General features: G+C 41.2%; 1 protein-coding gene across 7 annotated transcripts in view; it reads right to left on the reverse strand.

The window, feature by feature from the left end:
• The window catches only part of EDRF1 (erythroid differentiation regulatory factor 1), a 51,766-nt gene that overhangs the window by 12,174 nt on the left and 26,096 nt on the right, over positions 1-13,496 (reverse strand). For 3 of the 7 annotated variants that reach the window (XR_652047.2, XM_003904391.2, XM_003904390.2), the window contains 6 exons: positions 12,456-12,679; positions 10,686-10,844; positions 10,368-10,517; positions 8,141-8,294; positions 4,798-4,913; positions 3,540-3,691 (listed from right to left, as the gene is read on the reverse strand). Coding sequence is in view for 4 of the 7 variants with exons in the window: in XM_003904391.2 (XP_003904440.1) it covers positions 3,540-3,691; positions 4,798-4,913; positions 8,141-8,294; positions 10,368-10,517; positions 10,686-10,844; positions 12,456-12,679 (955 nt within the window). In the remaining 3 variants the exon portion in view is untranslated. Of the gene's footprint in view, positions 1-3,539; positions 3,692-4,797; positions 5,490-8,140; positions 8,295-10,351; positions 10,518-10,685; positions 10,845-12,455; positions 12,680-13,496 lie in introns of those variants that run through there. The other 4 variants (XR_002524497.1, XR_002524498.1, XM_021943834.2 and 1 more) reach the window with 4 other exon arrangements.

Raw genomic sequence — 13,496 nt, forward strand, 5'->3', positions numbered from 1 at the left:
TCAGTGGCTCATGCTTGTAATCCCAGCACTTTGGGCGTCTGAGGAAGGTGGACTGCTTGACCCAGGAGTTTGAGACCAGCCTGGGCAACATGGCAAGACCCCATCTCTACAAAAAATGAAAAAATTAGCTGGGTGTGGTGGTGCACACCCGTGGTCCCAGCTTCTCTGAGAGGCTGAGGTGGGGGATTGCTTGAGCCCAGGAGGTTGAGGCTGCAGTGAGCTATGATCATGCCACTGTACTCCAGCCTGAGTGACAGAGTGAGACCCTGTCTCAAAAAAACTAAACATAAAAATAAGTAAATAAAAAATAAAAAGCAAGACTCAACTATTGCTACTTACAGGAAACCCAATTTTAATATGAAAGACATACATGGAAAAAAACATTAACCAAAAGACAGCTGAGTGGCTATATTATCAAAGAGGGATATCTGTAGTAATAAGGAGGTCAGTTCTCCCAGATATCACAATCCTACGTGTGTGTACCTAACACAGCTTCAAAAACACATGAAACAAAACTGACGGTGCTGAGAGGAGAAACAGATAAATCCACAAGTGTAGTTGGAGACTTCAACACTCCTCGCTTGGTATATTGATTGCAGAAGACAGAAAGTCAGTGAGAATATAGAAGACCTGAACAATACTATGAACACGCTTAGCCTAACTGACATTTACACAACGCTCTCTACCCCAAACAGCAGGACACGCAGATTTTTCAAGTACACATGGAGCATGTGCCAAGACAAATCATATTCTAGGCCATAAAACAAATCTAAGCAAATGTGAAAGAAGAGAACATACACAGTTATGGTCTCAGCACATAACAGAATTCAACTAGCAAGCAATATCGAAAGATAGCTAACAAGCCCCAATATTTAGAAACCAAACAGCACACTTCAAATAACAAATGGGTCAAAGGAGAAGTCTCAGGATATCAAATATTATTTTGAAACAAATGAAAGAGAAAACATACAAAAACATATAAGATGTAGCAAAAGCAGTGGTTTAGAAGAAAATTTTTGGCAGCAAATCTTATATTAAAAAGGACAAATGTCTCAAATTAGTCATCTAGGCTTCCACCTTAAGAAACTAGAAAAAGAGCAAATTAAGTCCAAAACAAGTAGAAGGGCAGAAATTGATGACATTTAAGAGAGAGAAACAATGAGGGGAAGAAACAGTCAATTAAGCCAAAAGTTGGTTCTTTGAAAAGATTGAAAAAAAAAAAAATTGATAAACTTCTAGCTAGAATGACCAAGAAAAACAGAAAGAAGAAGGATTACCAATATCAGGACTAAAAGAAGGGCTCTCATCACAAACCCCCTTAGACATTAAAAGGATAATAAGGGAAACTGTGAACCTATACATTTGACAATTTAGATGATGGACCTTCGTTTATTCAAGAAAAAGACAGCCTGAGTAATACTGTATCCAAGAAAAGAAATTGAACTCACTGTTTAAAAACTTCCAACAAACTCCAGGTTAAGATGGTTTTACTGGTAAATTCTACTACATGAAGACCTAGTACTAATTCTGTACAATCTCTTTCAGAAAATAGAAGAGGGAACATGACCCACAGACTTTATGAGGCCAGCACTGTTCTAATACTCAAACCAGACAAACCCATTATAAGAAAAGTGAGCTGTAGACCACTATCCCCTATGCACAAACACAAAAATTATCAACAAAATGTCAGCAAACTGAATCCAGTAATACATAAAAGAATACTATGTCGGGCGCGGTGGCTCAAGCCTGTAATCCCAGCACTTTGGGAGGCCGAGACGGGCGGATCAAGGTCAGGAGATCGAGACCATCCTGGCTGACATGGTGAAACCGCCTCTACTAAAAATACAAAACTAGCCGGCTAGGTGGCGGGCTTCAGGTCCCAGCTACCGGGAGGCTGAGGCAGGAGAATGGCGTGAACCCGGAGTAGAGCGCCGCAGTGAGCTGAGAGATCCGCCACTGCACTCCAGCCTGGGCGACAGAGCGAGACTCCGCCTGAAAAAAAAAAAAAAAAAAAAAAAAAAAAAAAAAGAATACTCCATCACAACAAACTGGGATTTATCCTAGGAATGCAAAGTTGGTTTAACATTTGAAGAATCAGTGTAATCCATTATATTGACAGGCTAAACAAGGGAAACCATGTGGTCATCTCAACAGATGCAATAAAAGCACTGGACACAAATTCAATATCCATTCATGATAAAAACACTCTTAGCAAATTCAGAATAGAAGAAAACGTCCTCAACTTGATAAAGGCCTCTACAAAGCCCCACAGCTGATACGAGGCTTAATGGTAAAAGACTGAAAACTTTCTCCCTGAGATCCTGAGGAACTGGGGGCAGGGGCAGGGTTGACTGCAAAGGACAGCAGGAGGAATTCTTGGAGCGATGGAACTGTTTTCTGTCATAACTGTGGTGGCAGGCACACATCGGTATGCATTTGTCAAGATTTTAAGAAGGATACACCACAAAGGGTCCATTTTACTGTATATAACAAAAAAAAAAAAAAAAAAAAAGAAAAGACAAAAATGACCTGTACCCTAAGATTATAAATTGGTAAAATATACATAAGATAACTGGTAACAATGGATGTATTAGGATAAATGGTTTTCATTTCCTTTTCTCTATTTTCCAAATTTTGTTGTATGGTCAGATTGCACTTATATTTAAAAACAAGGAAGGCATATCATTTATATTACTTTCCTGATCTAGTACTACTACTGAAATTTCAAATTAAATCAATAATGCCAAAATAACAACTTTGGCAAAAGAATGTAAGTGTAACAAGATAACCCGAGGCCACGAGAACATTTCTGCGGAGGTGTGTGCTCCTGCTTCCGTGTTCTGTCCTCTACTCTGCACTTGGCCCTGAGCATCAAAACCCCAGTGCAGGCTCTCCGTTAATCACAACATTCAGAAGTGTCACTAGAAACACAGATCTTCATTCCAGGGTTACTCATCTCCCTCAGGGAAAATGTTAACAACAGAGTATTTGCCCTTAGGCAGCAAGATTTCTTTCTTTTTGTAATTTCAATACATAGAAGGCTTCATGGAGAGGGTTCTTACCTAGTTTAACAAGTCAAGAAGGAACACCACTTAAAATTCTGAACTATCCACATAGAAGACAAGACAGAATACTATCTGTTCTTTCCTTCTTTCTTTTTTTTTTTTTGAGACACAGTCTCACTCTGTTGCCTAGGCTGGAGTGCAGTGGTGTGATTTCAGCTCACTGCAACCTCTGCCTCCTGGGTTCAAGCAATTCTCGTGCCTCAGCCTTCCCAGTGGCTACGATTAACAGGCACACGCCACCACACCAGTTAGTTTTTGTATTTTTGGTAGAGATGGGAGTTTCACCATGTTGGCCAGGCTGGTCTCCAACTCCTCAACTCAAGTGATCTGCCTGCCTCGGCCTCCCAAAGTGCTGGGATTACAGCTGTGAGCCAATGTGTCTGGCCACTATTTTTCCTTTATAATGTTAGCAGAGAATATTTTTATAGGTAGGGTGCTGGGAAAGAAATTCCTACAAATATCCACTTAATTTACCTTGTTTTCTTTTTAGTTGAAGATAGCAGTTTAATGGACTGAAGGAGAAGAAACGACAACCGAGACTCAAATATACTGAGGAGTTTCATCACTTCTTCTCTGTTGAGACTAGGAGAAGCATCGGCAGCTGGAGCAGCGTCGCCACTCTTAGGCTAAAAACAACAACAAGTTATTTTCCTGGAGCTACCCAACAGCGGTAGTTTCATACCGTATCAAGTGATGGAACTGCAGTTTCATTAATCCAACAAATGTTTAACCCTAAACAAACAAACAGAAAGCACACCTATGATCATTCTGATAGACTAAAACACATAATTAAAATGTCTCAGCCCACATAGGCACTTTTGTAGAAGAAATTAATCCTGACTTTCCAACATTAGACACAACACGGAAATGTACGGTACCACACAGGATTTGACCAAGCAGGGCTAGAAGAGCAATAGGTGGGTGCACCATGGGGCCTTCAGGAAGCTCTTACAACAGTAGAAGGTAACACGAATGCTGGAATGCCCAGAAAACGAGAAATTCCTTCCTGAGGAGCCTGCTTAGGCCCAGTCACCATTCAACTGCTCCCAGGCATTTTAATGCAAATTACAAAGGAGGGCACAGGCCTTTTCTTTTTTTTCTTTTTTTTTTTGAGACGGAGTCTCGCTCTGTCGCCTGGGCTGGAGTGCAGTGGCCAGATCTCAGCTCACTGCAAGCTCTACCTCCCGGGTTCACGCCATTCTCCTGCCTCAGCCTCCCGAGTAGCTGGGACTACAGGCGCCCGCCACCTCGCCCGGTTAGTTTTTGTATTTTTTAGTAGAGACGGGGTTTCACCATGTTAGCCAGGATGGTCTCGATCTCTTGACCTCGTGATCCGCCCGTCTCGGCCTCCCAAAGTGCTGGGATTACAGGCTTGAGCCACCGCGCCCGGCAGGCCTTTTCTTTTAAAACATAAAACAAAACAAATTCCCACCAACAGCAACAAAAAACTTGAGACTTTATAATTTGCTAACTATGGTCTTGTTGAGATATACTCTTAAAAATATTTTAAAATACTTGCAAATTAAAGAAAGGAGATGAATAATTCTACTAGGCAAATATAACAAATCACTGTTAAAATGTTTCAGCACACAGCATACATATGTACATGTGTGTATATATATACACACACATAAAACATACACCTACTTACACACATAATATGCCCACTATGTACATTCACCATGTAGTTTAAGACACACAAAATCCAAAGACAGTCATTTCCTCCATTTACCTGGCCAAATTCTTCTACAAGCTCCTTCTGGATCAGCTGGAATGCGTGCTCGGTTCTCACCATTATATCAAGAGCCCCAGATAGTGTTTTCAACTTTCCAACATTGCTATTCTGACCTAAAGTGTTAAATACAAAATGTTCATTTCTTTAATATAAATCTAGAAACCCATCTAATGTTAATGTAAAGACTTTCAAAATGCTATAAAGGAAGCTAAAGAGAATCTTAATTCTTCTAAATCCAACTTCTGTTTAATAATATTCCCTTGAGAAAAATACTAAGTCTGAACAAAGCAATAAATAATCATTGCTTCCCTGCCTCACCATTTGGTTTTGTCAAGATAGGCCACTTTTTCAGAACAGGAGCCTTAGGAGAAGGGACCAGTGGAAAAGAGTCTGGGGCTCGAGGCCCACCTCACAATTTACCAGCTGTATGGTCAAGTCACATAAGCACTTACTATCAGCAGTCATACCTGTAAAATAGTTTCTTACATTTCTGTTCAAAGGCAGGAAGTCAGACCAGATGAACAAGGTTTTGTTTTATTCTAGAGCCTTCTGAATACAATTTTTCTACAGTTATTAGACACCACAACACACCTTTGCTCCTGTTCTCCTAGAACTCAATCATGTGTGCGGTGGTGTGCAGTAGAGGATTCATCTTGTACAAAGAGAGGTTTGGTCTTTGTCCTTGGCTCCTAGAAGGTAATCACTAAGTCCTTGAAATGTCCTGCCCAGTAAGAATGCCTCTGTTTACCTGGCAGGGGGCTTGGGTCACAATGGATAGCCTAACAATGGGATTTACTGTGGGGGCTTTGGGCCCCAGGGTAACAGCTCAACCTCTGGAGGCACTGGAGACAAAGATCAGCCACATGGCAGTCAACCATGTCTATGTGACCAAGTTCCAATGAAAACTCTGGACACCAAGGCTTGGAGGAGCTTCCCCAGTTGTACATGCATTGATTTATACACTTGGTGAGTACTGTCACGCGTCACTGCCGGGGTGAGTTAGCACTATCTGTAACTCCAGCGGCAGAGGAACTGGGAGCTCGGCACTTAGAACTCTCTACAACTCTGCCTTCCGAGCCTCTTCCCTTGGCTCATTTTAATGTACATCCTTTCAATGTGAGAAATTGTAGCTGTAAGCAGAACAGCTTTCAGTGAGTTCTGTGAGTCCTTCAGCAAATTCTCAAACCCGAGGGTGTCCCGGAGACCGCTGATAAACCTCCAGTTAGTGTGAGAAGTGAAAGTGGTCTTGGGGACTCCCCAACTCTGCAGATGGTGAGAGACAGTAACTGTTGCCTTCTTCCTTTAAAGCATAATCCCACACTTTCTAAACAACTTATTATCTTTAAAATCAATGGGTCAATGTGATTTCAGCATAGATTTGGCATCTGGAAGACAAGCTATTGATTATGTATGAAAGTGTCGTTGGGGCAAGGACCAGACAATATAGACATTAGGAAGGGAGATCTGAATCCTATGTACTAAGGAAAAAAAAAAAAAAAACACTGGGTAAAATAAGATAGAATAAAAGGTGTCACAACCTAGAGCATTTATTAACTTGGCTTACAAAACCCACAAACCTGGCTAACAAAACCCTCTAAAATATTTACATTACTTTCTAAAGTACTCATAGTAGTAAAACATTTAAAGGAGGGAATTAAACACACTTATCATCTTAGCAAATTGTTCCAGTATCTTCCAGCACTTTGGGAGGCTGAGGCAGGAGTATCGCTTGAGCTCAGGAGTTTGAGACCAGCCTGGGCTTATAACATAGTGAGACCCTGTCTCTACAAAAGATTTTTCAAAAATTAGCGCCTGTGGTCTCAGCTACTTGGGAGGCTGAGGATCACTAGAGCCCAGATGGTCAAGGTTGCAGTGAGCCATGACCATGCCACTGCATTCCAGCCTGGGTGACAGAGTTAAGACTCTGTCTTAAAAACAAAAAACCAACAACAAAACACCCCAACAACAAAAAAGATCTTGATCATTCTAAGGAATTCAAACAAGGCAGAATATTCAAAGGTGCAAGTGAAAACTGAAGATCACTCTCCCCAGACCTTCCCCACATCAAGAGCTACTGTTAATTCTGGTGACTGTCCCACACATCTAGCCACGCATTATATGCCCACAAAAAATTAATTTTAGTAAAAACCATTTTTAGAAACTGTTTTAGATAGGTAATACATTCCCCAAATTTACAAGGTCCAAATGGGTATGCCGTGAAATCCCTCCTCCTGGCCTTGCAGGTTCCTCCCCAAAGGGAACACGTTACCAGTTTCTTCTGCATCCTTCCAGGGCTACTGTATACCTGTGTAAACTAAGTCATACAGATTTAAAGTATTAATCTGATTTTACAGAAGGCTGAAAAACTACATGAACTGCTGCACTTTGAATAATTGTTTCTTGCTTCTTGACCACACAGGAGATATTTCTCAAAAGACTCCTCTGTGAGAGAGGAGAACAGGTGAGCAAGAGAGAGAGGGGGAGAACTTAGGAAAAATCATTAAGTGGTTGAAGTATCTGCTTACTCCATGCCATGGAAAATAACGTAAGAAAGCATTCTCACTTTCACCCTTCTCTATCTCCCGACTTACCTTTACCTTGGTCAGGCTCTACAGTAGTATCTGTTCTGGAACCACAATCCAAGGGTCAGTTCTATGTTTAAAGGGTTCAATATGGCCCACTACTCCTTTACTGTTGCCTCTCCATTCCCAAATTTTTCATGCCGATTTAAATCTTTGTGTTTTTTTTTTCTTGTTTTTTTTTTTGACACACAGTCTCGCTCTGTCGCCCAGGCTGGAGTGTAGTGGCATGATCTTGGCTCACTGCAAGCTCCACCTCCTGAGTTCAAGTCATTCTCCCACCTCAACCTCCTCAGTAGCTGGGACTACAGGCCTGCACCACCACACACGGCCAATTTTTGTAATTTTAGTAGAGACGGGGTTTCACAATGTTGGCCAGGTTGGTCTTGAACTCCTGACCTCAGGTGATCTGCCCACCTCAGCCTCCCAAATTGCTTGGATTACAGGCGTGAGCCACCGTGCCTGGCTGATTGAAATCTTTAACTGTCTAAATTAATTTGTCAATTTTTTTTCCAAATAAGGGGTCATGGGACACATCTCAATATTTCTAGTCACTGAACATAATCTAATACATTTCTCTAAGTTTTAAAAAGCACTTCAAAAAGTGTAGAGATTTCTCCCCCTCCCTTCCCAAAGTCATTAACTATGGGGCAAATTAAAAAGAAAACAGTATGATTTAGATTCACAGGCCTGCCTTACTCTAAGATAATCCAGCACTAAGCCAGTGCATACATATCTGAGAAATGAGAAGTAAGACTTACTGGTCATCTGAAATTCAGCAAACGCTACTCTCTCCAGCTGTACTCTCAGCAGCTCGCAGGGAGCATCTCTGAGCAGCTGAAAGAGCTTTGCGGCCTTGCTGTAATGAAGATCGGCCAGCACCCGGTGTTGTTTCCTGAGGTGTTCGTCACCAACCTAGAACCAAACCAAAACAAACAAATCCTTCACGGTAACTACCTCAGGCTTCACTAAGTGCTGCTTAGTTATTTTTCCCCCACTGTGTGTCTTACTAGGTCTTATTAGTTTTAGCTTTTATATTGAGGTCTTAATCCATTTCCTTTCTTTTTGTTTTTGAGACAGGGTCTCGCTCTGTCGCCCACGCTGGAGGTCCAGTGGTGCAATCTTGGCTCGCTGCAACCTCTCCGCCTCCTGAACTCAAGCAACTCTCCTGCCTCAGCCTACCGAGTTGCTGGGATTGCAGGCACACGCCACTACTGCTTGGCTAATTTTTGTATTTTTTCGTAGAGATGGGGTTTTGCCATGTTGGCCAGGCTGGTCTCGAATTCCTGACCTGAAATGATCCGCCCGCCTTGGCCTCCCAAAGTGCTGGGATTACAGGTATGAACTGGAGAAGCTTTCTTTCCACTTTGCCTTAGGAAGTCCTTAACCAAAATTCAGGTTTACCCAGATGACCTAATATCCTGAGGGCAAAAGCAAACTTAAGGGTGCCCAGACGATTCAGCAGAGGAATACTCTTTCAGCAAATGGTGCTGGGACAACTAGGTATCTATATGCAAAAGAGTGGGGAGGCCTGGGAGGCGGAGGTTGCAGTGAGCTCGGATCGTGCCACCGCACTCCAGTCTGGGCAACAGAGTGAGACCCTGTCTCCAAAAAAAAAAAAAAAAGTCTTCTCCAGTTTAAGCTGTATCTCAAAAGATGATACTTTTCAGGATAAGGGCAACCCAGAAGTAAACTCATGTAAGGTAAGTAGTCTCACCTTGCAGGGGAGAAAGATCAACAAAACAAACAAAAAACACCACTGAGAAACTACAGGCCCAAGACGCGTAGCAGAAGCCAAGCAATCTCTCTGAAGGCAGGCGCCTTTATCCTAGGCCTCAGATAATTCTCAGAAACACAGGGATCTGGGCAGCAGGTTTAATGTACAATACTGTTGGTATTCATTATTTCTAATAGCATCAAACTGGAATAATCCCAAAATTCAGTAATCATAGACTAGATAAACAAGCTACGATATAGTCATTTAATGACTACTGAGCTGAGAAAATGAACAGCTACCTGTGCCAACACAGATGTATCTCAAAAACATGATGTTAAGTGAAAGGCAGTAAGCCACAGAACACCAACAGCAGATTCGTTTTCCCATGCTCACCACAGAACACAACGTAGACATACCGTTTAAGTGGCACAGCACAAAAAAGGCACAGACACAGCAGAAATTTTCGGACAGCAGTTCACCTGAGTGGACGTCAAGGAAGACACACCAGGGAGGGGCACACGGGGCACTCTGGAGGATTTCTCCATTCCTCAACTTCCAGACAAGGGGCACAGGGGTTTCCTTTTATTCTGTAAACTGTACGTATGTTCCACATGTATTTTTTTTTTTTTTTTTTTGAGATGGAGTTTCGCTCTTGTTGCCCGGACTGGAGTGCAATGGTGCAATCTCGGCTCACCGCAACCTCTGCCTCCCGGGTTCAAGCGATTCTCCTGCCTCAGCCTCCTGAGTAGCGGGCATTACAGGCATGCGCCACCACACCTGGCTAATTTTGTATTTTTAGTAGAGATGGGGTTTCTCCACGTTGGTCAGGCTGGTCTCGAACTCTCGACCTCAGGTGATCCACCTGCCTCAGCCTCCCAAAGTGCTGGGATGACAGGTGTGAGCCACTGTGCCCTGCCTGTATTTTTATATATATGCTCTATTTTACAATAAAAGATGGGAGACTAGTACTGTAAAATTGGCACTGAACCATTACTATAAAGCCTACCTACATTTTAAAAAGCCGAAGTAACACACCCAGGCAAATAGGTAAGTTCACAAACTAAGACCCAATCAAGTAGAGTAGAAAAAAAACACATGGTATAGATTTTTGGTAAGAGGGAAAACCAGCTGCACTACAAGTTTTTCTAAAGTAGCTAATTAATACAGATTGCATTTAAAATATATATGACCATGTTAAAAAAACAAAAACAAAAGCACCCAGAACACTTTTCAACTGATGTGGCACTGTACTTAACTTGGACTGACAATACCTGATTCCTCAGACAGCTGTGGTACATGGAGGCCAGCCTGTGATGGATGGTTGCAGCTCGATACTGACAAAGGGGCTGCCGAGCAGACATGGAATCCACATCGCAGTATTTCAGGGACTTCATCATGGCCTCACTGACTTCTTTTTCAATCTGTTTAGTTTTTTGAGGGGGGAGAAAAAAACAAGCTCGTAATCTGACTGTAGAGTTTTTAAAACGTTTAAATACTGCTTATTCAGGAAAAGACAACAGACGCTAAATATTTGTTAAACAAGGGAATGAGACTGAGAACTTATTTTATAATCCAGCAAATATTATCACCTGCTCCTGAGCTTTTCTAGACAATGGAGCATAATCTTGCTGTAGAGTTGCCATAGTAAAGTAAGTAGTGGACAATTCCCAGTTCACTGAATCCCAAACAGCTGGGTGTATGTCTCGTGTTCCCAATGACCTCAGCGCTTTCAAATAGTAATCAATAGCCTGCAAAGGAGAAAACAGTGTACATTTCTGACTCAGCTTAAACATATACCAATACTGCATTAAAATAAAACATACTTCATAACTATCCAGATGTTAATTTGGGGATAATTTATCAAGGGGCAATATTATGAGGAAATGAAAAAATAAGTCAGTGAAAATATTTCAATGAAGAAAGATATTCTGAGTAGACTGAAGACCACTCTGTTCCCATCTCAAGGCTATAAGAAGCCGATCTGTGGTGCTGCTTTCTGACTCAGGCTGAGCATGAGGATGTAATTGTTTCCTTTTTTTTTGTTTCCTTTCTAAATGAAAATTACAGTTTCTATAACTAGTAAATTAGATTAAAAACTTGCCAAATTTTACTGTAAAAAGAAGTTATCTCCTCCTACCTTGTTACCCCAATCCTCAAATACATGGCCATTATATTGAAACCAAAAACAAAACCACACTTAATATCCCAGCAATAATTTCTACATTTCTGGTGTTTATTTATTCACTCTTTTCTGTGTATATATAAATTTAAAAAAGAAAATCAAAAAAGGTCACTCATTTAAAAATTTATTATGCCACCAACATTCTTCACTAATGTCATTTAAATGGCTTCAATCACTCCATTATATGAGTGCTCATATCCTTGTACCCTCTGCAACAGTGGGTGTGACCATTTGTCATAAAATTTGGCAAACTAATAAATAAAACTCAATGTTGAGGCCAGGAGTTTGAGACCAGCCTGGTCAACATGGCGAAACCTCATCTCCACTAAAAATATTATAATGCCAAAATGAGACAGACATGTTGGCACACGCCTGTAGTCTCAGTTACTCAGGAGGCTGAGGCATGAGGATCACTTGAATCTAGGAGGCAGAGATTGCAGTGAGCTGAGATTGCGCCACTAAACCCCAGCCTGGGCAACAGAGTGAGACTCTGCCTCAAAAATAAATAAATAAAAATAAATTTTGAAAATTTTCTTTTATATATATTAGCCATTTACTTTGTAAAAAAATGTGTACATTTTCTGTTCAAGGTTATTTGCTCTTTTTTCTCTTTGGGTGTTTTCAATGATTCTTGTTTTTATAGCAAGAGTGTATTAACCTCTCATCTGTTATAAGTATTTTCCCTAGATTATGATTTGCTTTCAATTTCACTTTCTGTTGTGCATTTTTAGATGTTTTTTACACATTTGTGCATTTTTAGAACTTTATTTTCACACATTTGAGTTTATTCAACTTTTACCCAGGATTTCTGCTTACTGTGCCATGCTGGGAAAGTCCTTCCATAACCTATCATATAAGCCTCTACCTATATTTTCTTCTAGTACTTTTACAGTTTCACTTTCTCCATGTCAATCTTTAATCCATTTGATATTCATGCTCGTTGTACAAACAATTTGCAGAATCATCTTTTCCCTCCCAATTCCACATGTCATCTTCAATACTCAATTCTTACTAGTCTTAGGCCAGGTTCCAAGTGTTTTCATGATCTGTCTAGTCTTGTGCCATTAGCAGAGTTTAATTATTTTTAGTTTTGTAATACTTTAGTGAAACAATGGAAAAATGTAAATAAATGACAGGTATGAATGGATGAGGCCCAATATGTAAGCGAATGTGTTACCTTATTATAATATAAGCCTTCTTCTGGTGAAAATTCACGTTTAAATTCATCACCTGCACCACAGTGCGCCTGTGCACAAATTCGCATGAGTCTTCCCGTGTTACATAATAAAAGGGCGGCATTTGTGGCATCCTCAATTGACTCAAAGTTGTGAATTCCCTTTTCAAAACAAGAAAAGCTTTTTTTCCACAACTGTTGCTCGGCAGCAGACACAGATTTGCTCACTTTACAGAGAAAGAAAGAAAACAACTGTGTAAGCAGACATCAGTGTAAACCCTAGCACTGTCTTAAGAGGAGGATGGCAGTGACAGGAGTGTGGTGGCGAGCCAGTCATCTGCAGTCAACCACGGCTCACTGCTCTCACCATGCCTGTTACATGAAGGTAAACGTGTCCCTCAGAGTTCATATGCTGAAGCCCTAACCCCTAGTTCCTTAGAATGTGACTACATTTAGGACAGGTCCTTTAAAGATGTAATTAAGGTTAAATGAGACTGTAAGAGTGGGATCCTAATCCAGTATGACTGGTGTCCTTTTAAAAAGAGGGAGGGACTCCAGGGGTATGCACAGAGAGAAAGCCCTGTGTGGACACAGTGACAAGGTGGTTATCTGCAAGCCAAGGGAGAAGCATGAGAGGAATCCAACCCTGCTGCCACTTTGATCTTGAACTTCCAGTCTCCAGATCTATGAGACAATAAATTTCTCATTTACGTCATCTAGTCTATGATATTTCATTACAGCAGCCCCAGTTGACTAATATGGCTTGATGAAGTCTCTCACCATCCTGCTCCGCCTCACCCAGGATGGGAACCATCCCTTTGTCCAGCACATTCATGCTGTATGCCTGGCCTGCCCATTAGTCACTTAGTAGCTGTCTGGGGTATCAGATCGACTGTTATGATATCGCTGTGCTTTTGTACAAGTAACCCTTATTTTGACTTAATAATGTCCCAAAGCACCAGAGTAATGATGCTGCCATACTGTTGTAAATGCTGTTAATCTTTTACTTGCCTAATTTGTAAATTAAACTTCATCACAGCATGT

The sequence above is a fragment of the Papio anubis genome, chromosome 11, assembly GCF_008728515.1.
Source record: "Papio anubis isolate 15944 chromosome 11, Panubis1.0, whole genome shotgun sequence".
Lineage (NCBI taxonomy): Eukaryota > Metazoa > Chordata > Mammalia > Primates > Cercopithecidae > Papio > Papio anubis.